At 35.8% G+C, this 25,340-nt stretch overlaps 2 protein-coding genes and 1 long non-coding RNA gene across 9 annotated transcripts; 1 reads left to right on the top strand and 2 right to left on the bottom strand.

The window, feature by feature from the left end:
- Nucleotides 1–906: 906 nt before the first annotated feature.
- pak6b (p21 protein (Cdc42/Rac)-activated kinase 6b) lies at nt 907–12,412 on the bottom strand. 7 transcript variants are annotated; one of them, XM_060866358.1, is made up of 12 exons: nt 12,293–12,402; nt 11,909–12,025; nt 11,474–11,574; nt 8,921–9,022; nt 7,455–7,670; nt 5,245–5,877; nt 4,634–5,101; nt 4,314–4,447; nt 3,294–3,420; nt 3,016–3,141; nt 2,403–2,537; nt 907–2,039 (listed from the first exon to the last, which is right to left on the bottom strand). In XM_060866358.1, the coding sequence occupies exons 5-12, from the start codon at nt 7,659–7,661 to the stop codon at nt 1,872–1,874; spliced, it is 1,998 nt and encodes a 665-aa protein (XP_060722341.1). In that variant the 5' UTR covers nt 7,662–7,670; nt 8,921–9,022; nt 11,474–11,574; nt 11,909–12,025; nt 12,293–12,402; the 3' UTR covers nt 907–1,871. The 7 variants fall into 7 exon arrangements, with proteins under 7 accessions (XP_060722341.1, XP_060722340.1, XP_060722338.1 ...); XM_060866357.1 differs by having other exon boundaries at nt 11,411–11,574; XM_060866355.1 differs by lacking the exon at nt 8,921–9,022 and having other exon boundaries at nt 11,411–11,574.
- Nucleotides 12,413–13,053: 641 nt separating this feature from the next.
- Nucleotides 13,054–24,140, bottom strand: bub1ba (BUB1 mitotic checkpoint serine/threonine kinase Ba). Its single transcript, XM_060866360.1, has 16 exons — nt 23,886–24,140; nt 22,373–22,557; nt 21,624–21,718; nt 20,670–20,791; nt 20,558–20,592; nt 19,750–19,852; nt 19,357–19,444; nt 18,974–19,224; nt 17,962–18,116; nt 15,680–15,811; nt 15,511–15,596; nt 14,509–14,667; nt 14,267–14,403; nt 13,717–13,861; nt 13,480–13,616; nt 13,054–13,352 (listed from the first exon to the last, which is right to left on the bottom strand). The coding sequence occupies exons 1-16, from the start codon at nt 23,921–23,923 to the stop codon at nt 13,208–13,210; spliced, it is 2,013 nt and encodes a 670-aa protein (XP_060722343.1). The 5' UTR covers nt 23,924–24,140; the 3' UTR covers nt 13,054–13,207.
- On the top strand, nt 16,629–18,454 carry LOC132843201 (uncharacterized). Its single transcript, XR_009648105.1, has 3 exons — nt 16,629–16,757; nt 16,867–16,911; nt 17,951–18,454. It is a non-coding gene; the product is annotated as an uncharacterized LOC132843201 (long non-coding RNA).
- Nucleotides 24,141–25,340: the final 1,200 nt, after the last annotated feature.

Here is a 25,340-nt window from a genome sequence, read left to right on the forward strand (position 1 = left end):
TCTCTTGAATTCCACAGGTGCTGGGGAATCAGTGGACAGTGTTGGTTGGGATCAGGAACTGTAGTACACTGGTTCTGCACTCGCTTTATATATGATGACTAAGTTCCAAATATGGATATGCCTGCAGGCTTCTTAGACAAACCTCATCAACAAAGAACATGTTTATCAAGACTTTAAGTGGTGTGTTGGAGGGGGGGTCAGGAAAAAGACCTTTAGGTGGTACTGTCCTTATTAGGAGAGCTGTCACCTATTCCATTCCAGTCTCATCTGGTCTGGCACTTGTCAGTTCAACTGGTTATTCTATTACTATTCATTTTTGCACTGCAGTTTGATTGCCTTTATAGACCATATATGTTTGTATGTCTAAAATATTAAATTGTAGTTTGCCATTTACATTGCAAAAGCATTTACCTAATAAGGAGATCAGTTTTGCATTTTAATACAACTTGAGTCTGAGATTTGAGTACAATTTATCTTCACATGCCAGCAAACCACTTTCTTTATCAAAGGTTTCACTGATAGATTCCACTGACACCTCTTTTAGCTATCATGGAACAGGCTGTCTTGCCCCATCCCTGTTTAACACCAGCCCCAAAATAGCACTGATGGATAAATGTCAGCCCATATTTCTTATGCTCCTTACTCTGTTGTTCCTCTGGTGTGAAAATCAATGCATAAGAATTTCCTGATGATACTACAGTATATACAAGCTATGCAGAAAGGGTGGTGAGTTTGTTGTTTAATTGGCAGATTGAATGTGTTAAATGTGTGAACAAGTATGCATGTAATAATGTAGAACACCTTTTTTCACAGTTACACAAATGCCTTTATGATAACAAGATGGTAAATGAGATATGCTTGAAATGTAGAAACTTGAACATTTTATTAAAAACTTCTTATCTCTGCAGTATTGAGTTTGTTAAAAAAAAATACATTTTTTTCATTGAATCATTTAATGAATAGCACACACAATACTAACTCCAGAACTGCCTTCTAAAAAACTCTGGATTATATATCCCGGTCCTGTGTGCTGCTCATTATTGACATATGCGTGCACAGAATCATCATTTCATATGTTTGAATAGTATACCATGAATCATGACTCCAGAATAACGCTGTTAACAAGAACCGTAAAGTGATTCAGAATGGATTTACAGTATGTGGAATTAACACTGAATTAAATTCTTTAAATCTGAGGGGAAAAATCATGTGGAACATTTCACTTTGAAATGCAACTGATTTAACAATATATAACAATAATGAATTAAAAAAATAGTTTGCTCAAATGTTAGGAATAAGTGCTTTAATATAAAATAGATTTAGTTGAGCAGACTAACCTACCTACTCAATTAGGGCCATCACTTCCGAAAGACACATTATAATGGAAATTATGCATTCATTTTTTCAAGATGATTAGTGCCAATATCAAATAAATACATTCCATTATCATTTAATTTATCAGCAATACACTAGGTATTTTTAATGATGCAATGAAATTTAGGAACTGACAATTAGGGAAATACTACACATTAATATAAAAGTAAAAATTTAGACTTTGCAAAATCTTTTAATAAATTTCTGTTATTTAATGAGTAATACTGAGATGTACTTGCTATAGTGAAGTTTTTCTATAGTGAAGTGAACTTGTGGAATTTATATACTTCATGAGAGTCAACAGCGCTAGTGGCCATTTATCTAGGGTAGATAAAAAAAAAAATGTAAATGTATTCAAAAGTACTCCTTTTGAAAATACTGACCATGGAGGTCAGATCACTGATGGCAGTCAGATCACTGATGGGCATAAGTAGTTCACATTCACGAATTGTATTTTAGAGTTTCTGTATTCGGCTTATACAGTTCTGTAGCACTGTTCAACAGCGAGACATGCGTTTCCGATACTGTTCCACAAGAGGCACCAGACATCGAGGAGAACCACTTTGCAGCAGGAAAGGGTGCTTGAGTAGATCAGTAGCACTCGATCTCTCCAGAGGGTCCTTTGTCAACATGGATTCCAAAAAGTCCCTCAGCACTGGTGACATCTGCTGAAGAAGGGAAAACGTTCATAAAAAGTCCAGCAATTAAATTGAAATACTAGTTTCTATTTGTGCAAACTGAAGTGTTATGTATACCATATATTATACGCATGCTTTAATTAGCATTTGTGTATATGTGAAAATATTTCATATTTATTTCAGCATGAACCACATATGAGGTAGTATTTTGATGAATCATTTTCAAAAATGTTGTACATGGCAGAAGTGAAACTCTAGCAATGGAGAGAAAATAAACTTTCCAGTGCTTTGCACACCAGGCCCAAGGTTGTGTAGCTAATTATTATAAATCTACAGACAATCACTGATTTCAACAGTTTACCAGTTTCATTTATATAATTACAGTCTTGCCTTGTGTGTATTTCTGACAGAAGGTGCTGCTTCATCTCTCAATCTCTTCATAGCAGCTACTGGTGTCTCACTGAAATATGGAGGCTCTCCATCAACCATCTCCACCACCATAATGCCCAGAGACCACACATCCACCTACACAAACAAATTAAATCTTCTTATCTGTAGGAATTAATAGGTATGCATTTCTCTCAGATCATCATCGTTCTATGATCTGTGGAAAATTGCGGTTTTCCAAATAATTGAAAGTTTGTAAGCTAGAATGTGTCAAGGATTGTATTCCTGTGAAAAGGGGAGAGATTCTAGCAAATGTCAGTGACCACAACCCCTTCATCCACACCCTCAAAACCACAGCTCTTAATCCAAGAGTAGAAAATAACTCAGGTGATAAGAGATAGGTATTAACTGTCAGTGTCAAAATATAGATTCCAGATTGTGGTTTAATAATAGTCAGTGACGGAAATGTTACTGATAACATGACATGATAACAAAAAGGAAAAAAGGAAAAACTTATGTTCAGTATATTTACCCAAAAAGCTGATACTGAGCATTATACACAGTCTAAACAAACATTTTACATTTTTTTCACTTTTGGATCACACAATTTCTTTACCTCTGTTCCATACGGGGTTTTGGAGATAACCTCTGGAGCCATCCAGTATGGTGTTCCAACTAATGACTTCCTCTTTGGAATGTCTTTGCTGATCTGAGCACAGAATCCAAAGTCTGACAGCTTTATCTTGAAAAAAGAGAACATATCCATATTTGTTTATTCTCCTGTGTATTAAGCATACTATGTAAGAAATACTGGTTAATTGAATAGTTATTGATATATTTGAAACACTGATATATACAAACATCACAGTGACTTCCATTAGAAGCTGCACTTACTCTCCCATCCAGCGTTAGTAATATTGAGTCACTCTTGATGTCTCTGTGGATGACACCTTGTGCATGGAGATAGGCTAGAGCCTGTAGCACAGCGTCACACACTGTAGCTATCTGCTCCTCTGTCAACCTGATTGTGCATGTACACACACACACAGACACACACAGACACACACAGACACACACAGAGAGAATGTATAGTGATCAGGAGATTTATTTCCTACAACAGCTAAATCAATTATTATATTCAAAAATCTTCCCTGATCTTAGCCTTGGGAGAGTTTAAGTCATATGAAGATGAATGGGTGTGAGTAGCTGAGTTAATCTATGTATTCAACTGTAAACATAATCTTGTTTTTCTGCTTAGTCCTGTTTGAGAAGCAAAGGTTTCAGTGGCAGTCTTTGTGAAGCCAATAACATATAGTTAAAACAATACTTCACACAGCCTTTAAAACAATTATGCCTCTTCTTTTTAACCAATAATATGATTTGATCTATATCAAGATCCAAGTAAAATGTGTTTATCTCCATTCTCCACCAAGCTCCTCTTTAGTATGGCGATTAAAACTCATCTATTATGTTAGCTACCTCACTGGAGATGCATTTTAATATTTTATGAGGTGAACCTAGCATTCAGGTGAAATTGATGACTGTATCCCATCTGCTACACCCCTGACCAGATATTATTTCAGTTCAATTCACAGCTTGCTTTTCTCCCTAAACAATTGCTGTCCATGCAAAAATTGTGAATTTATGTAGAAGTGTCAGTTTTAGATCCATGGATGCTGCTGGCTGGATATTTTTTGTTTGGTTAAAAAAAAAACCATTAACATTGATGGGCGAGATAGAACTGTACCAGAAACTCACTATTTACATCAGCTGTACCGTTGGGCCAGAAATGGACCACAACCCAAAACACATGGTTCTATATGGTAGGTATTTCTGTTAAAATGGCCAATGAATGTAGGTCTATATGGGACCACTGGGCTTAAAACATGATTTATTGTTTTATTTGTTGCTCACCTAGTTTCGGATACTATGTTGGTTAAAGCGCCGCCCTGCAAGTACTCCATTATGACCCAAAGCTCCTCCTCCACTAGAGCACTCTTGTACATCTCAACCACATTCTTGTGCCTGTAGTCTCTCATGATAACCACCTAAAAAATACGATTTTTAAACACGCTAAAATCAAATTCACAGTTATTATCTGTGATATAATAATTACATATTCAGAAGCAAAGATGGTGAAGACAGTAATAAAATAAGAATATGAAGAATTCATTTGCAACTAATCAATATTAACTACAGATCTTTCATATTAAAGTGAGTACAACACGACATACTTCATTAAAGAGCAGCTCTCTTCTTTGCTGTTTCCTCAGATCCATCATTTTTACGGCTACCTGTTTCCCACTATGTTTCTCCCGTGCAATACAGACAACTCCTGTTGAGCCTTCACCAATCTTCACAAAGTTTTCTAGATAGGTGCGAGGGTCCCCTTTGTCCACTACCATTTGCAGAGCAGCCTTGAACTGTGCATGAGTGACTCCAGGCTGCTCACATATGGTAGTGGCTGGCTCAGCAGTCCTTAGACAGGGAGAGTAAGCCCCAGAAATGTTAGTGGAGGGGGAACCTGTAGGCGATGGCCGAGGCTGAGTTGGACTGTCCTGTATAGGGGGTACTGAGGCATTATTAGGAGATCTGATTGTTGCATTGCTGGAGGACTGTGAGTGAGATTGGGTGCTATACTCCAGTTTTGGACTGCTGGTACCATTTGGTTTTGAGATGGCTGGGAACCCCCTTGAGTTTGTCTGTAATAGAACAAAAGATAAGTGACGGCTTGATATAACTATCAATGACCTATAACAAAGATTAAGTAAAAAAAAAATCTAATAAATGCCTTGTGATTCACATATTACTACTTTTAACATGTGGCTGTAATTTTTGATATTACCTTTAGGTCATAAGTGGAATATGGCCTCCTTGAGGTCTCCACAGACACCAAGGCAGGTTCTGTGATTGGAGGCACCCTTGGGGTGACCTTTGACCCTTGACTTAAGGTGGGAGTATTGTAGAGGCAGGACACAGGCCTTTGGTTGGCTTTACTGCTTCTCTGAACCATGCTGGGATTATACAGTCCTAGTTTCTCACTGTGGGCATAGTTGCTTTCATGACCTGCTCCTTGTAAACCTAAAATGTCCCTTGGCATAAGCGGCGGTGTTGCTGTAGATGCCGTACTGACTTCAATAATAGACTTGGCTCTTGGGGGTAGCCCATTAGGTTGGAGAGTGGCACTCTTTTTGGCCCCGGGTTGTGGGCTTCCGCTTTCACTATAGACTTGCCGTGTCCAATCATGCCAACCTAACACAGACTGGCTATATTGATGTTTCTTTTCATTGAGTTCCTGATACTGATATGTTTCCCCCTCAACCAGGTCACCCAGGCGTCCCAAGGACTTGGCTCGTTTTCGAAGAGACACACTAGTCCTCCTGAGTGAGTTGGAGCTGGTAACAGAAAGCCTAGACATTTCAGCAATTGCTGATGCAATGTAGTCTCCATGTCCTATAAAACTGCCCCGCACAATGTTCTGGGTTAAGAAAGCACAATGCATAGAAGCTTTAAAATTGTGAGTAATTGTAAACATAATATATTGAACGATCTTTAAAAATATACAACTTCAGTATGCATGTAGAAAACTCACTTCACTTTCTGTATATATTGACTGTTCTATTTTCATTACTAGTGCTAATGGAATGTCACCTAAAATTGGGATGTAAATGCAGTGCCAATATTTACATTATAATGCAACTTCCTTTACTTAAACAGTAACAGTTACTGTAAGTTAACTTACATAAGATATTAAAAATCCAATCCATTTGGGGATTTATATAACATATCATAAGCAAGTAAATGCAGGACTTAACAGGTAAGGCTGCAGGCTGCTGTATTCAGACCAAGTTGAAGCTTCCATATACAGACAAAGATTATAAAAAACATATTTTTTCTCATTATTATATATCTATTAAACTACATTGATACATCCATATAGATAGGCCGCCTCGTCGGCAGACTTAGTATCTGACAACAGTATAGTTTTATACTGTTTTACAGAACAGAACGATCTAAAACCTTTACACAAATTTCTGCATGAAGAGTAGCTTATTTGCTTGTAACAACTAGCCAAACAATATTAACAAATTGCTGCAGCAAGAGATTCTAATTATTGTTTAACTGCTTCATGTACTGTAGCTGCTAGCTTGCATGCATTTTTAATGTAAATTACAACCTGTAAATAGTTGAATCGTTTACATATATATGCTGATTAGTGGTAGCATTACTCCCCATCTATATTCCATATTTCACCAGCTGATCATTTAGATACAGCAGAAACGGCCAGACGTTTCATGTTGAGCTCTGCTTTACAGTAGTTATAGGCTATTTGCTAAGGCTATCATCTATTATATTGTTACTGTCTCCCAGAGCGTGTGTGTGTGTGTGTGTGTGTTTGGGGGCTGGTGTGTGTGTGCCTTCATGGAATGCTTTATATTTTCTGCCTACAAGCTCATTTCTGCTAAAACGTATTCACTGAAATACAAGAATACAAAGCACATTTTGTAAAAGTGTAACTAATACAACACCTGGAGGCAAGCTTGTCCAGGAAATACAAGCTATGTCATGTGTCAAAACAACAAAACTATTTAATTTCCTCGCAGACTTGTAGCCATGTTTGTGTTTTAAGATTGTTCTTACTCATAGAGACAAGGGAAGTTGCCTATCATGTTTGCATTTTCCTTCATTTTTCATTAAATGGATGAATGAAAATCGTTTTCATAAAATGAGCACTACTTACAAATGAATTTCACAGGTGGGTGAGTGACAGAGTAGAATAGAGTCAAACATTTACTGTAACTATTATTGTATTTTGGTATCAAACACTTTACACTGTATATTTATATACAATTTTTTTTAAATGTTTAGTTGAACTTGTAGTACCTACAGTAACACTGTCTGATATAGTATATTTCCCATAAACAAGCACAGAAAATGAATAATCATTTTACACACCACAACTATTCTTGCACACACACACACACACACACACACACACACACACAGTCATTTCTGCATTCTTTCTTTATGACAAATAGAGAACAAATCGTGTACCTTCTCTTTCTTATGCTGCACAGATGTGATGTTGGAAGGATCCACCAACGGCTTCGGTCTCTTTAGTGTTTCTATTACACTTTGCCATTGTGGTGGTAGTCCTAAAAAACAGTCCCGAGCAGCATCATAAGAAGTGTGTACCCGGTGCTCAAAGTTCTTGGGTGCAGAGATCTCTATCTTCCTCTTCTTCTTTTTCCTCTGGAACATTTTAAAAACCTGGGGAAAATAAAAGTAAAGTCTATTTTGTCTTGTTTTCTTCATCTTCCCCAACACAGAAAGACTCTGGGAAACCACATCAGCTTGACACCGACAACTGACAACACCTCACCACATCTACTTCCGTCAGAGTAAAAAAAAAAAAAAAATCAGAGCACAATACAAACAATGCGTCACAGGTCAGCAGTGAGTCCTTGAATTCTCTTGAGTGAGGAGTAGGTGGAGAGAAAATTGCTACACACCCAAAAGAAAACACTCCCCTCCATGCAAAGGTCTGTAGTCTATAAAATAAACAGCATCAATGAGTTATGTTTCGGGCTGGGTTATATTGGCCAAAGCACATGCCTCCTTGTTTGCAGTTCCCTTTCACCACACCGCTGTTAACACTACCACTAATGGAGTTAAGTGTACCATGACCTTGAATAACAATAAAAAAGGAAGCTGTCCTCAATTTTTCCACTCAAAAATTGATCAATTCCTCAACCACATGCCTGCAACAGGAATTACAGGAGTTACAGTGTCAATGCCTGACTGATTACATTCCTGATTTGTTACATCTGCTTGTGTGCCTTGCCTCTGTGTTCTAATCCCAACCCAGAATAAAGGCTTGGCATATTTAACAGCAGACATTGTCACAAAGCAACAGAAATGCACACATAAACACAAATAAGGGTGAGAACAAATTGAACATATGAAGCTATGGGTATTATCATTAACTGATTATAGAATTAATTAATAACATTGTAAGGTCTATGTTTATAAGCTGTTAGAATGCACACTAAAGTGCATCTTTGTTTAATAATATTGAGAAATCTTTTGGGTTGGGAAGCCTATTTATATAATGTAATGTCATTTAAAGATATGTCATGTGCTTTAGACGTTTCACAGTGGAGTATAACATGTTGATATACTATGTTCATACCTGAATAATATCTACAGGCTATATCCTTGTTTAAGTAGGGCAGTCAATATTTACTCACAAGTGAACATCAAATAGAGCAGAATGATCATGCAATAAAGCTACACAGTGACTAGTGAAGAGTTTACAGAAGCCTGAACAATAGACCCAAATAGAGCTACTAGAGATATATTGTATACTTCTAATGCCACATCTAATACATAATTCTAATATATAAAATTGCAAATATATTGTAAACTCTTCATATGTTTAATTATATATATATATATATATATATATATATAATATATAATATATACATATATTCAGTAGGTATATATTCATTTATAACCTCAATGTTCCTGTCAGCCAGAGGTTACTTTTAGTGATGGAAGTCTTTCATTTTGGTCACATAATCAAGCTGTTATTCTTGGTGCAAACTGATCACAGTCATCTATAAGGCAAAGGTGCATGTTGAATAATTATTGACAAATATCATCAAATAATAGCATGATTAATAGACATTTACTTATATGATTGATTATTTGCAGACATTTTAAAGTTTTAAATGTTTTTAAATGTTCAAAAGTTTTTCTGACCATATGTTGAAGATACATGCATGCATTTATAAGGTTTATTATAAAGTATTTCTTTAGAATTTATGTGATGATTTATTTATTTGAAGTCTAGTGCACAAGCTGAGATAATGCCTCAATAAATTATACAACCTTTGAGCAACTCTAGTAACATTTGTTTATTAATTTTTTTCTAGCCAGCAAGAAAAAAATGCAGATAGGACTACTCAAATGCAGATAGGACTACTAATCTAGTACCTTCTTGTTAAAAATACAAAATACATTAAAAATGATTAGTTAGTGTAAGGAGTCCCTCTGGAATAGTCAAATTTGATTGGCCTTTTTGGACACATCATACTTTTTGAAAAGTAGCACAGCTTCACAAATAGTCATGAGAAAGCAACAGATTAGAATTGTACAAGCGTGGGAATGTTGTTCTTCACATCGTCTTTTAGCCAGATAGTTAAAGCTAGCCAGCTAGAATTCAGAGTCGCCTCTAGTGAGTTAAATTACACTGCATGCATGCACAAACAGAGCTCTGAGAGATCAGTGTGATGAAACATTTTCTCCTACAGCGGACTGTCCAGTGCACTTTTTATGCATTTGTTGACCTGATGGCTGTCATCTAGATGCACTGGACATGAGGCAAAATAGAGTTTTAAAAAGTTGCCAGTCCATTGTAGGCCACTATGTACATAGATACAGATACATATATAATCATACATTTCCATACAGATTCACACCTTGTCAACAACAATTAAGCCATAGTTGTTACAGATCAGAAGATTGGGGGTTTAACCCCATAACTGCCAAGGTGCCATTGCTGGACCCTTGAGCCATCTTTTGATCTAGGGTGCCATATTATGACTGCCCAATGCTCTGACCACTACTTCCTTACAAGCATGGATATTTTAAATAAGAATTTCAGTGTGCTGATATGTATATGTGACAGTAAAGTCTTTTTTTTTTCTTTTAGATTACAACCATACATTAATATTTACACATGCCACTTCAAAGCAATAACGCTAAACTTGTGAGTTTCACCAGTTTACTTGACAGGTTCCTCCTATGTTTTACTATAATAAGTCAGTTTGAGCACTCAGGCAGAAAATGAATATTGCGCATCACCCAGCCGTTGAGACTCCTGATGAATTTGTGCTGCAGCAGACAAACTGGTTCAGATTCACTTTATGTACAAAAAGATTTTATAGATCAATGTCTCTCTCTCCTGATGTGAACTCTACTGAAATCCTCTGGTCTGAACTGATGAGAAAAGTCCATATGAACAAAATACAACATATAAACTTGAAATGTTCTACATGAAGGAATGGTTGGAGACACACACATTTGCTGTCTTGTTTCGAAGCTTTTAGACAAAAAGGAAAAGGATCAGTGATGTTATTTTCTCCAAAAGAGGCTTTAACTAATAGTAATTGGTAGTAGATGGTGGCAACAATTTTAAATCCAGCTTTTTGCAGAAAAGTATGCACTTATTGAAAACACATGTATAATGTTCCCCATATGTTCAAATAGTTCAAATCACAAGCTTTTATGAATGATGCAAATAAATCTGAAAGCTGTAATCTGAAATCTGTAAGCTTGACCAATTTTCCTAAAGCAGTCGCTGATGTTGAATCACTGAACACATTCATCATGTCCTAATTTACAGTCTCTTAGCTGGTGCTCACATCCTGTCCACTAACTTACTGACTCAAAAGTAGTATCTTAATAGAGGCAAGATTCCTGCACATCTAATTAAGTCCTGCAGAAGAGCTAACCACTACCTGTCATTAAGAGTTACTTCTCCATTAAGACAGCTCAAGGACAATTATGTGAACGTTCCTGGACAGACATTCCACTGGATCAGTTCAAGTCACATCTTTCTGTCTCTGTCCCACCTAACCAAGTTCCAAAAGTGCCATACATATCTGCATCCTGAATCCTGGTAAGTGAGACCAAAATGAATACAAGCACATCTTCTGATATTAAAACACAAACCTTTTTTTCCTCATGTCTAGTCTGCATTTCAAACAACAAAATAATAAAAGCATAAATGAAAGTTGAACAAAGAAAAGATTGCCTGCTGAGTCACTACCCTTCCTGTATCTCGTTCTTCCCATTAAGTTCAGTCACATGACCTTCCCACTTGAATATTTTGTCTTACTACCTTTTGTTCAAGGTCTTTTTTTTGCCGCCCTTTCCCTCTGCCTTCTAACTCTGTCCTTAGAAGAATAGATCCAAGAGAGCAAAGAAGAGAAACGCCTTACCTTTCTGTCTAGAAGCGGAAAATGTGCTTCAAGATAACTCGACAAGACACACACACACAATACCTCACAGACTGTCTGTCTCTGCACACACAGCCGTGGTAGCTGCTCCTGTCAACATGCAGCACACAGGCCAGCACATGTTGGGATGAGTTGGGTGCGTTCCTCTGTGGAGGAGGTGTGAGGCTGGTTAAAATGGTCCCTGTTAGGGCTTATTTGTTACCATAACTGAATTTCCATATGCTTGTTTTAATTGCTTCTAGATCCGATAAAAAAAACCCAGAAGTATTAAGAGTTGCTATGCTTACTGAAAATTATTATGGGTTGCTGGACTTTAAATAGAAGGACAAAGCCATTTTGAACAGCATTGTGTCTGCCTAAAAGGGCAAAGCCTCTGCAGGTTACTGAACAGGACATACAATACACTCATAAAAAATTGAAAAGTGTTGGTTTATGTTCAAGTTAAAGCAGCAAAAGATTTTCTTTAATTTCCTAACCTACCTTGGGAAGTTGTTACATTTGCCAATATTATAATGATGCACAAATTGGTGGTGATTGAGGTGTCTCCTTAATCCACACATTAATTCTGATTACTGTAGCTTCTTTCATCTTTTGGTCCTTAAAACAAACAGCAGTAATACATTGTATATTAAGAAAAAATAATTTGCTTGCCACACCCTGGAGGTACGTCACACTTGGTTAAGCCAACTATGTGTACAGACAAGTACACACATGATACAGTTAACACAACCAGGTGCAGTATTGGTGCTCAGGCTGCCTAGCATCCAGTTCCACCTGCCTAGTTTTATTTTCACAAAGAAAAATAAATAAATTATATATCCTTTATATGAACAGAACACCTAAATAATGAGGAGTTTCACTTACAGGTCTAAGCCCAAATCCATTTCTATTCATAGGTGTTCCTATCCCCTGAGTTCAGACAGACATTCCAGATCATTGAGGTAGAGTAAGAGGGAATGGCTATTTGCTCACTCAGTGATCATATCCCAGGAAATGCTTCATTGCACAGCTATTTAAATAGCAAATGAGGAGTCACTCCCCCCCAGCAAACAAACAACCAACACCTGCAGACTCAACTGCCTCCAGGTTCACAATAAATGAAAGGTGAGAGATTATGATTTATGTTGGTAGATTATGGTGGTGGCGTCCTACTAGCACTTCAAATGCAAACAGATCAGCTACTGAGAAAGACCACTCGTCCTATAACTTTAAGTGAGTAAAGAAAACTTCAAAGTATTCGGGTTTTGGGTGTTTCTGTTGTAGAAAGTTTGCCTACAGGCTTGCTTTGACAAAATAACACAAAGAAAACCTAAGTGCAATCTCCATTTAACGACAATAATAAAACAATCTGTTTAGGTTTAATAATACTGAAATGCGCTTTAATGTTAAAAAAAAAAAAAAAAAAATCTTTGATTTACAACTAGACTGTTTTTCAGGCATTTCAGTTTTATTAGAAATCAAAAATTAAAAAAAAAAAATAAATAAAAAAAAATTATATATATAATTTTTTATAATATATATATATATATATTATAAAAAATTATATATATATATATATATATATAAAAAAAGATCTTTAATGTGACATGTTTAATGGAGGATGAAAGCACTAGTACAGGATAAGATAATGGATGAAGCCTTTATTCGATTATCTGAACCAACATAAAAAAAAAGAAAAAAAGTGTGAAATGAACAGACAATAACTACAATCAGGAAAGTGAAGCCTTTACAAAAACACAGAAAAAAGACTGACAGTATACACTGAAAACTGACAATACTTTATAGAGAAATTGGACACTCCAAGTCTTCAAAGAAAGTGTTCTTTAAGTTGTTGATTAGGTCAGTCAATATAAACTCTGTTGAGTTGTCCTCTGGATTCAAAAGTTTGTGAAACAAATCTTGCCACAATGGATCAGACAGGTTGCTAGAAATGAAAGACCAAACAGGTTAAACACAAAATACATTGTCTACTCAGCAATCAGTCAAATCATAATTTATTAGGATTAAAGTAAAAATCGCTGTTATAATAACCTAATTTTATATACCCTCACCTGGGGTCAAGAGCCCTCTGCCAGTCCAGTGGCCCACAGTCATCTGCCAATGTCCAGTAAGATGTCTCCTTAATTATCTTCATGTTTTTTCCAAACAGTAGCAAGTGCACTATTTCTGCAATGCCACAGAGGTCCAGCTGTCAAGAGGCAAGATGAGAAGACCAGTTATTTTGTTTTATGCTATACATTTCATCTCAGAAAATATGGTCATATAGGAAATCTGGATATAAGATGTACTTGGTAAGGAGAGGCAGAAGGCAACAATAAGCCTTGCTTAATATAGTCCTGAGCTGAAGGAAGATACTGCACCGTCTTCACATCAGTCTGCAGCTCCAAGTCCAATGAATTTGAGAAATCCATACAGATAACTTGGTCTTTACAGCTGGGAAAATAATCGTTATATAGCATGCAGGCAAACAAGTATGTGAGGCTTTTAACATAAAATTTTAATATCAAATTATGAAATTCAAATCATTAATTTTTTTAAATAAACATAACTGGCTAACCTTCTACTAGGCATCACAAGTATCACAATACCACACAGAAAAAGACTACGATAACAGGCTATATAACAGACTATAATACTACAATAACAGACTATAATAGGTTATAAGACCTATACATATTGTCCACAGTAAAAGGTGTTTTGAAGAGCGAGAAATGTGAGTTAAAATCAGAGTTAACATCATAAGCTCCTTGAGTTCAGATATTGATGTGAGGCATCCCTTCATTTTATAACAGCAAAGCAACACACTAATAGTTTCAGTAAGATTCAGTGTCCTTGTACCTGTGGCACACTATTAGTGTTTCAGGTTGTAAAGCCCCGTGAACAAGTTGACATGAGTGCATCCGTTTCACCATCTCCAATAACCGAATGGCCAAAAGTGGAACGTGTCGTCTATCCACATGGTCCTCTAATAACTCCTATTCAGAGAAGGATAATATTTTTTTGTTAATAATAAACACAGTAGTAGACATTTTACTCAGCATCATTATTTCAATAAAAAGATAAAAATGCACGATTCATACTTGAATACTTTGCCCTTGAGGAACCTGGAGCAAGGTGAAAGATCCATTTTCATAGAGATAACAGGTGCTCTGAGCATGACAGTGCTGTTGATCAGCAGGCAGTCTGGCCCTCAGCTGAGAGTTAATATAAAAATCCCAAGGTACTGTAGATTCATCCATCTGCGCAATCCAGAAAGATACAACACTAGACTGGTTTCCAACTTAGATACTTTACATGTAAAAACATTTTCTCTCTTAACATAACCAAACATATGTGGAAAACAGAATCATATAACTTTCATGATATGATTGCAAAACTTAATGAAGTAAGAAATAATTGTGACAATTTTACAAGAAAAATTCTGTTTTACAAGAAAAAACACGAAACTGTTCATCACATCTTTCCAACAACAAAGCAAACCTACAAGAACACCAATACAAGAGGTCCTAAAAGTTCCCACCCCTCTGCATGAACACGAACTGAAAGTTTCTCTAATAATTCATTAGTTTCACTATTTTCACTTTAAAGTTTAAACAACAGAGCCTTAAAGAGTTACATGGCCTGGGGAAATAATCATGTATACCAATTTAAAAAAAAAAGGAAAGAAAGAAAAGAAAATTCATGAAAAACTTCAAATTGCATCATATTTCCTGTCCTATCTTGTTGGTATAAGACAGTAGGGATTTGATTTAAACGACACTGGCAGCACCTGCTGAAATTTTCCTGCCCGCTGGGTAGTATGGACTAGGAATGAAACCATTCTATAAAGCTGCATCCTAAACTGCTGTGTGAAGTGTAAAATGCTGCTGTTGTGTTCTGTATATTCTGTTTGTCTCAATCATTAAAGTATTAAATATTTTTATTTCCTTATTACTTCCTTATAAACATGTGTAAGAGATATAAATATGATGGGAACAAGACAGCACCAACAACATGTAAAAACATTATCCAACCCAATTTTCACATGTATTTTGTGCAGGATCTCAATTGAAATTTAATCAAGTTAATCATGCAAGACATACCTTAACCAGCACACAACCGCCATTCGAAAAATATAGGCACGTTCCCTGATCACCCATCTTTTTGAGGAAGAACAGTGTTTTATCATCTGGAATGATAAATAATATTCAGGCAGAAGTCAATTGAATTAAATAAATGTAAAGATAATATACTGTACATGTAATAGTGTACCAAGCTGCAGATCATCAGGGTCAGGTAGTGGTCCAACTTTCTTGCTGAAGTTAGAAATAGACCCCAGGTCCACATTATCAAGCAGTGCTTTTCTGACATCCAGACTGCATGGATTCACTGTCTCAATCTCTCCTAAAACAAAGATTTACAGGGCACATGCACAACTCATTACAGAACTAGGTTAGTTAGTTGCTATAATTTACTGCCATGTCAGCTACTGAGGCTATCTTCATGGCAAGAACGGTTAATAAGAACTAAAATAGCCTAAAATCACAAAGAAATAAATATAGACAAATATAGACAACTTAAATGGAATTTTTGACATTAATATATGACAGAAACTCAAACTTTTTCTGATGAGACCTTGTAAAATAGCTCTTTAAATGAATTGGCCTCATAAAATAACCTTCTGTGGCCATTATGCGCAGGACAGTCCAACAAAATATGCTTGACAGTAAGGGGAATGCTGCAGTACATGCACTGAATGGGGTCTTCTTTCAGCAAGTATTCATATGTCAGTCTTGTATGCCCGAATTTACATCTGGTTAAGATCACCTGATCGAGTCTTGATTTCATAGGTATTAGAGACCTGTTAGTAATTTCAGGGTGTATTTCAAACAGTTTGTTATTCGACCATGTATTCCATTCCTCTTGCCACTTATTTAGTACATAGCCATTGATAATGGGTCTATATTCCGAGGGAGGAATTTGGCATCCAGTCACAGTCTGCATTAAAGCTTTCTTAGCAGTGTATCAGCTCGCTCATTTCCTGGAAGTGCAACATGTCCTGGAATCCAACAAAAATTTACATTATAGGATTGATTCTGCAGATGATCAACTTTGGTTAAAATAGTATCAATCAACGGATGGTTATGCTCCAAATGCACGATTTAGAATCCGTAAAAATTAGTGTTCGTCAGTTGGAAATTATCAATGTGTTCCAAAGCTAAGAGCAGAGCACAGGCTTCAGCTGTGAAAATTGAGCATTCTTTTGGAATTCTAGATCCATACTGTTGATGTCCAGTCACCATCGCTGCAGCTACGCCATTTTACGCCTTTGATCCATCCGTGAATATTGGTAAGTGTAAGTGTAAGGGGTATTGACTTCATGTCCATATATTGCTGTCTATAAACATTTGGATGAGTCACACCTTTTCTCTGATGTCCTAAAACCATGTTGATTACAGGCTTCTTTAATATCCAAGGAGGCAAGGAACTGAAGTGTGTTTGAGGTAAGTTGTCCAAATTTACGTTCAAATGTCGTAAGTGCGGATTCATACGAACGCCAAAAGGTTTGATGGATCTTGGTTTGCTCTCATAATTGATCAAACTGGGGGTTAAAAACTGCAGAGTATGCTGGCTTGATGATGCACTGCATCAATTATTTGTTTTTATGACTTCCTGGCAGAGTCATAAATTATACTGCCATAGTCCAAACGAGATCGATTGAGAACTCTATACAGTCTCAGAAGAACGATGTAATCTGCACCCCATTTTGTTTTGGCCAAGACTTTGATAATATTCATAGCTTTCAGGCACTTGATTTTTAACAATTTTAAATGCGGGATAAAAGTCATTTTGTTATCAAGAAGAAGACCTAAAAACTTAATTTCCTTAACAACTTCAATCTGATCTCCCTTGATAAAAAGTTCTGGGTCATGATGCAGAGTTCGCTGAAGGCAGGAATGAATACAAACAGTTTTGGTTTTTTGGAAAACTTAAAACCATTTTCAATGGTCCACTGGCTAAGTTTGTTAATACATAATTGCAAATGTCTTTCGATCATACTCATATTTCTCCCTCTATAACAGATGCTCAAATCATCCACATAAAGGCTGCAGAATATGTCCGATCCAATAACTTCCACAATGCTATTAATTTTGATACTGAAAGGAGTGACAGAGAGAATGACAGAACTAGGTAAAAATGGTGACAAATCTATCTAACAATTATATATTACCAACTGACCCCATGTATTTGGTTTCTGAATGAAGCTGCATGCTTACTTAGAGCACACCACTAAGCAGTATGCAAGATTTTGGTTCAGAAAATGAGTGTCTTGGGCCACCTGATGGTGTAATACTGCAATAACAAGCCCACAATCCCTACTGAACAGAAAGAAATTAAATAGAACAAAAAAAAAAAAAAAAGTGTCAATGTGACATTATTTGCTACCACAAGCAGACATGGTTCCCCCATACAGGTATCTACCATATTGTCATCTGCTACAGCTAAAGAGTTCAGTTGTTTTTGTTCCACCCTTTCACACAGGATTGACTCACCGAGTGTAGGAGCACACACTGTTTGTTCCGTGGTAGGCTGAATGACCTCTGGAATTCCTGACTGAGCTGTGGCCTTTTTTTGTGATTCTGACTGCAGATGATGTGTGGAAGCCAAGGAGTTATAACCCCACTCATGACTAATCTCCTGGATTGGGCTGCGTATGAAAAATACACACTTGAAACGTTTAATTTAACTCATATAATTTTGCTAAATTATTGCAGATCTTATTGGATAAATTCAAACACTGTGACTGGAGAACTGATTTAATATGGCATAACAGATGAGAACAAATTAACACAATTTCCAGATTACATTGTACTTAAGTGTTTTTTGTTTTTTTTAAACTGTAATTAACAGTAAGGCTAATGTTGCTAACTGAAGGAAAGACTACAGCTACCGTGCAACTGAATCACTTTACTTAAGATTGTGTTCCATTGATTAGGAGAGGACCTTATTCTGATATTTAAAGACATTAATACAATATACATTATTCCCGACATATAATTTAGTATGACAATACATAAGCAAGAGTCTCAGGTAGGAGATATAGCTTTCAGGTTCCAAAGCTAGTAGCCAAAAGTTTGTTTGATTCTGATTTGCTTATGCTGATGTACTTTTGACAAATGAGGTCTTCTGAAGTAAGTATGTGATGATACAGTATAAGCTGCAGCTTCCATTATTTGTTACTCGCATTAGCCTGAAAGCAAAAGCAAATTTCAGACACCAAACACGTCTTGTACGATGAATTGCTTAAACGTTTTATCTTGAAACATTTTCTATTATGGTGTAGAAAAGAGACAATGCCATCTATATATAAAGAAGTGCTGCTTTATGGACAGCAGTCTTAAGCAAAAGCACGTTTCTAAATTCAGGTTTAGTTATGATGCTTAATTGTGAATTGTAAATGTGAATTTATGTCCAGTCACTTAGAAAAATTGTAAATGCCATGTTAATTATTCTTCTAATTCTCTACACAATTATAAATAAAAATATGATTAATCTAAAAAGTACCTTAGTTTATTTGTTACAGCTCTGGACTCAGAGGTTGGCTCTTTGAAAATAACAGGTCCAGTTTTGTTGAGGGATTCATGCTCTTCCATCTGCTCACTTTCGGGGGGGTTTTGCCTCCCTGGTCCCCCGAATGGTGTGGAGGCCAACTGAGCAGCACGTACAAAATCACAAGTGTCATCTGGGCTTCGGCAGAGTGTCTTATTCCAGTGCGCATTGACAATGGCCTCCTCAGAGCGTGAAAGAGAGGCATCCTAAAGAGAGGAAAAAAAAAAAAAGTTAAAAACTGAAACCACAATATACAGCAAGGAGACAAATGAAACCCAAGGTAAACACCTCTACTAGTAAATAATAAAAAAAGTAATTAAAAAAATAAATAAAATTACTTTTTCAATGGAACACACTGATGCAGGCTGCCTGGATTTCAAAATGGGTGTGGGGAGCTTCAAAGATTTATGGTTTACAGCAGATGATCTAAAAAAAAAAAAAAAAACAAAACTATTTTTTGCATAGTAGAATCTCTTTTAGAAATAAAGTAAAATTAAACAAGACCCTGATTAAGAAAAAAATAAGATTTTAACTTCTAACCTAAGAAAAGGTTATAAAAATATATAAATCACACACATCCGGATTACAACAAACACACAAAATAATGGCAAGGAGAAATGAACCTCATTTCAGTTAAAAACTACAGAAATAAAATAAATATATTGTCTATAACATGCATATTCGCATACACACAGATACACTGAGATGTATGTATACATACAAATACCAACCTTGTATTTGGCTTCTCAATATGCTTCCCAGGGAAAACAGGCTCACCATATGTAGAGAAAGGTTTCAATACCTGTGAACACCTCTGTTTAACATCAGTTGTACCTGTACATTGAAGAAAAAATGAGTAAAGTCCTGCAATAAATGAAAAGCTACAAAAGTTAGAGAGAAAATATCTGCTAAAATAGCAGGACTTTCATTCTGTTAACCTTTACATATTATTAACCAGCATATTGAAAAGAGGAGTGCTGTGAGGTCAAATGTTTAAAGAAAATGTCATGTACATGGAATGTAAAGCACTGGAAGGCAGTATATTTGTAGCTTTGTTTTAAATGAGATGCACTTCTTTTCCAGTGCAAAGATTTAATTGCAAAGAGCGTGTATTTCAGAAACCTAGACTTCCTGTCAGTTCAAATTAGTCTGGCCTTTCTCATCTGAGCCCTCTGAACTGCCACTCACCGGATCACTTTTTTGTTTTTTTTTGCACCATTCTGTATAAGCTCTAGGAGATTATTGAGTGTGAAAATGATATCACAGAAAACCTCCTCACACTTACTATGTCACATTTCGCTGTATTGCAATTTGAAGTTTTGCTCCTTTTAAATTAAATAAAATAAAAAAATCCTAACATTATTTACTTGATAAGTATTCACCCCATATTCTCTCTTTCAGCAATCTAAATCAGGACTATTATGTGTTTGTTTTTTTCTGACTTTCCAATCACTTAATTATGATGACAAGTCGCAGTAATGTTCAGCGCACAAGTGGCGCCAAAAAAAAAAAAAAAAAAAAAAAAAGAATACAACTTACCTTGTCCCATATCTTCATGGTTCATTATGCGGTTTCTGATTAAGGAATATATAAAGAAATCTTAAAATCAAATGTAAATTGAAAAACGTAAATTCTTGGTATAAACCGTTACCTCATGTTATAGCTTCTAGAAATTTCTGGCTCACAATAAATTTTCAATGGAGCAGCCTCACTGGGAACAGAAGCAGAGCTCACCTCAGCAGGCTGGTGGGAACACTGTGGTGCATCAAGTTGCTGTAAATCATAAAGAACATCACAGACACAGAGAATGTGCAAAAGGAAATGTTAGAAAGAAATCACAAAAAATTAAGACTGTTAAAGAGGGTTCTAATTTCTTACTTTCTTGTCCTAATTTTGCAAATAGTTGACTGCGTCCTAAAAATAACTTTTGAATTTTCTTAAACTCTTTTTTTCTGGGACAACATGCCAAGCTGTATCTTATGCCAGGCCCTAATTGTACCCTGATTGCACCATCTCCAACTTAATACAAATAGTGATATAAAAAGAAAACCCAACAGGTAGAACTGGTCATTATGTATTATCCTCCTGGGGCACTGCATTGAGACAGCTCAAAGTGAAGCAAACACCACAAACATCTGTGGAGATGCTCTTTTCTGTGTAGTCATGACAGTAGCAGAAAAGGGCAACATGCTTAGCTGCTTAAAACCCAGGAACGTCTGCATAAGTGTGAAAATAATACTAAAGTAAATATACATTTTAAAGGCAGGCCTTGTCCACACCATCCTAAGTCAATTTAAAAGTACAATTTATATAATCTGATTTACCTTTCCATCCAGACTAAAACTGCATTTTCTAACCAGCAGTTTATATTGAAGTCTACATAAAAGTCTTTCCTCTATGGTACAAATGACCATCATGCTATCTGACAGAATCCAATGGAATGGTGTTTTCTGTATTAAGTATTTTTTTATTGTTAATAAAAAACACTGTGGTGTGCATGAGAGCAGATATATGTTCATGGACAATGCCATCTGAAAATGTTAAAACATAAAACAGCATTTTCAAATGTACCCATGTTAGATTAGATAAGGTCTGAATTACTTACCTGGATGGTATTAGATCTCCCTTTAATAAGTTCTTGTTTTTGCTCAATCTGTAACTGCAACTTTTCTTTGACTTTGTGCAAGTTCATTACTTTTTCTGAAAAGAAAATGTATTTTCATATTTTAAGATCATTAATATTAAGTGATGTATTGGACTGTATCGATAACTTTTACATGCTCTGATTATCTAGGCCTATATTTAGTTTAGAGTTGATAGAGAAATACTTAAAGATGATTTAATACCAAAAATACACATTCTGTTATTCAGATAAGAGGTTGACTAGTAGGCCAGGTCAATTAACATTTTAAGGTAACTATAGTTAGCATGCTAACTCTAACATGGGTCAATGTAGAGGTGGGCTCAAGGAGTTAAACAATACATTCACAACTTTTTCAATATTATAGTCCTACCTATTTAACTGTTTTTTTTACCTAATGCTCAAGCTCGCCTTGTTCGCTTTTGAGGAACAATACACTCTCAAGTCAACATTGGTCTTGCAGAAAATGTTCAAAAGATAAGCAAATGTTTGGTATTTTGTTATGATATTTTTTATATGGTTTCTTGTGAACATTAATTTGTCATATCAGTTTTTGGCCTCCCTACTTTGTAAACGTTGTCACTTACCACTGGAAAAATTAATCAGTTAACCATGTGAATATTATGGTATATTTTTATGCATATTTTAAGTTCACAACTTAACTATCAGCTCAAATTAGAGTATAGTTTAGACCAAGTGTTTTTGAGACATACCATTGAGCTTTTGATAATAGCGCTGGGCACGCAGCTCTTCAAATGAAAACTCTTGGTCACCATTAAGCACCTGCTCCTTACAGTACATGATCTGTACTTTGTCAGGCTGCAGTTTATTCTGGCTAACACAGTCTTCTTCCTGGGTTCCACTCCATGAAGATGGAATCCCACCTTCTGTGGGACAACTGTGACACAGCATGACAGAGACAAAGATACTTTTAATTAGACAAACGGACGGCATGTCAATCATCAAAAAGGCTTAGGCCAGTACTGTGTTAGTGGACAGTGATATTAAATATCGATAAAAAAAAAAAAAAAATCATTTATTATTAATAATTGTATGCTTCCACCTTTCTTTTGTCATAACAATATCAAGAATTTCTTCTAAAACACACATACAATCTAGTTGCATTACAGTATAAAGAAAATGAAAGATTTACTGAACACATTATGTAGATAGATATAAATGTACCACATTATATGAATCATGAACAAGCAATATAAAAACAAAAATTAAAGTATAGCTACTAAATAGTCTGTAATTGCAGGTCCAGTTTACTCCTATGACTTCAGATGCAGCTCAAATATTAATATTAACAGTATCAATTGGTTATAGCGCTGGGTCACAACTCACAGCATGATTATTGCACAGGTGCGTCTTAGTGAGTGTCATTTTTGGAGGACCTTTATAAAAAGGTCAAACCCAAAATGCATTTTGCTGTTTTCATACAGTTATGTTGTTTCATGGTTTCTCCAAAGATGAGATCCTTTCCTCTTTTTTTTTTTGGAGAATCTAGGTTCAAATGTACAAACTAAAGTGTTCCCAGTCTGTAGCATGACTCAAAATAAAGTGTGAGGTTTAGGTGAAGATGACCTTATTTTTGTTGCATATACACTGAATAAAATTGGCCTAAAACATGGTCTAATTCTAGAGGATATTGCTGTACATACTGTACATATAGTGATATATCAGCCCTGCTATAGTGATCTGCTCTCAGTCACCAGTTTCTCTCATTCACCCTTTATTAGCTAAGACGTGTTTGATGACAGTTGTGAACTTCAGTGCATCAGTTCATCTAATTAATCTTGTTCATTTTTATACAAGCAAAATAACAAAATCAACAGTGACCAAACATTAAACAAATGGATAGCAAAAATACTTATTTCAACTGTGGTCTAGGGTAGAAAATTCTGGTGAAGAGAAAAAGTGTATTTCCAGGTACTTATTATCATCTTGTTTACACACAAATCAACTTCCCAGATGCTCGTTTTAAAAGATCATACACATTATAGTGAAAAGGCAAATAAATCAATATATAAATAAACAAATAAATAAAGAAATCAGGTAGTCCTGAGACATCAGCTGGTCCACATCTTTACTATGGAGAGCTGAAGACATGCATGTAAAGCAAGACAGCCGGTTTAATCAATACACAGTAAACAGCACAACTCACAATTCACTTGCTTTACACAAAGGTTTTGTTATTTATTCAGAATTAGATGATTTACTCACATGCTGGTTTGTTCTTTACTGAACACAGCCTTTTCCATGATCTGTTGTTTTTGTGCTTTAAAAACTTTCTGTTCTCTTACTTTAAGGAATCTGGCTATTTTATAATCAGAGATACAACAAACAGCTACATCTATTTGCTGAAATTCAGGTAAAACACGCTAAATAACGCTCAGAGTAGCTTACTGACATCTCCTACAAACAGAAACGTTTCCAACTGCCCAGAATTCAAAGGTGTTTTCAACCGGCCTGATTTTGAACTGTGTCACGTGGTGACTACGTCGTTGACACGTGACAGATATTAATATTCATGAGGAGAGCGCTTCCTGACTGGCCAATGAAACTCCTCGGCGGGAACGTTTCCTGATTCCTGCTACACGCCCACTACTACCTACTACACCCATAGATATCTACACTAGATGTCGCCTTGGGTACGGCAGTTCTTTGGAACGAATGCGTCAATAGCGTCGCCATCTTGGAACAGGGGAGCCCCTCCTCTTTAATGCGTCAGCGTCAATGTAGGCAAAGGTCTAACGGGAAATAAAATCACCATAAATCGTCATGAATGCGATTTTCTAGTTTTTTTTTTTTTTTTGTTCTAGCACTATGCATTATATTTTGAAAAAGTAGATTATCTTAATATCATCTACTTTTTCAAAATATAATGCATAGTGGTAGTATATCTTCGGGCCGAAAATGACAGCTGCACATTAAGGTGCGGTGTTTTGGCTCGAAGCCCTCTTTCCTGAGTGCTATTGTCCATGACTGACGTCTCTGTTTATCACTTGGGAATCTTCAGATTATTTTATTTAATGCCATGTCAGCATTCAAAGCTATTTTCATGGCAAAAATTCAATTACAAAAACACAAATATCATATAAATACAATAAAAACAAAACAAATATAAACATTTTTTTTAAATTAACATACGATAAAAAAATCCAAAACATTTTCATGTCATTAAATAAGTCTTTAAGTGAAGTAACTTCATAAAAGAGGATTCTGCTTGTGTTAAGTCCAGGACAATCTAATAAAATATGTTTGACAGATTAGGGAATCTTACAAAACATACATAAAGTTGGGACTTCACCTTTAAGCAAAAAAGCATTGTCGGTTTTCCTAACTGTCAAAACTAATGGGTAACTAGCATGGATTAGTTGCGGTCGTTAACCAAGGACTGAAACAAACCAACGTAACCAGAAATATAATTTCGTAACATTCAATATCATAAAACACTATCACTTGTGAAATGTAATCCCTTGCTGTTTGGTTTTTAGATTTCGTTCATTTGAACAACCAAATGTAGCACAAAAGTCCGGCATCGTTCATAAATTCAAAGTACAACACCCTTGTTCCAAGATGGCGGCAATTTTGACGCATTTTTAGGACCCCAAGGCGACATCTAGGTGTTTATATCAATGCCACTTTCTATGACTGGGCATGAGAGATTGGACCAGT

This window comes from Tachysurus vachellii, chromosome 3, assembly GCF_030014155.1.
Source record: "Tachysurus vachellii isolate PV-2020 chromosome 3, HZAU_Pvac_v1, whole genome shotgun sequence".
NCBI classification, from domain to species: Eukaryota; Metazoa; Chordata; class Actinopteri; order Siluriformes; family Bagridae; genus Tachysurus; species Tachysurus vachellii.

Coding starts and splice junctions, on each gene's coding strand:
- bub1ba (XM_060866360.1), bottom strand. CDS start 23,923: ATGGAAAAGGCTGTGTTCAGTAAAGAACAAACCAGCAT. Junction 19,853..20,557: donor CCATGAAGATATGGGACAAG/GTAAGTTGTATT, acceptor TTCAATGTACAG/GTACAACTGATGTTAAACAG. Junction 19,225..19,356: donor CAGTGTGTTCCATTGAAAAA/GTAATTTTATTT, acceptor TCCTCTCTTTAG/GATGCCTCTCTTTCACGCTC.
- pak6b (XM_060866353.1), bottom strand. CDS start 7,715: ATGAAGAAAACAAGACAAAATAGACTTTACTTTTATTTTCCCCAGGTT. Junction 2,538..3,015: donor AAACCCCGTATGGAACAGAG/GTAAAGAAATTG, acceptor TTGTTTGTGTAG/GTGGATGTGTGGTCTCTGGG. Junction 2,040..2,402: donor CTGTCAGAAATACACACAAG/GCAAGACTGTAA, acceptor CTTCTTCAGCAG/ATGTCACCAGTGCTGAGGGA.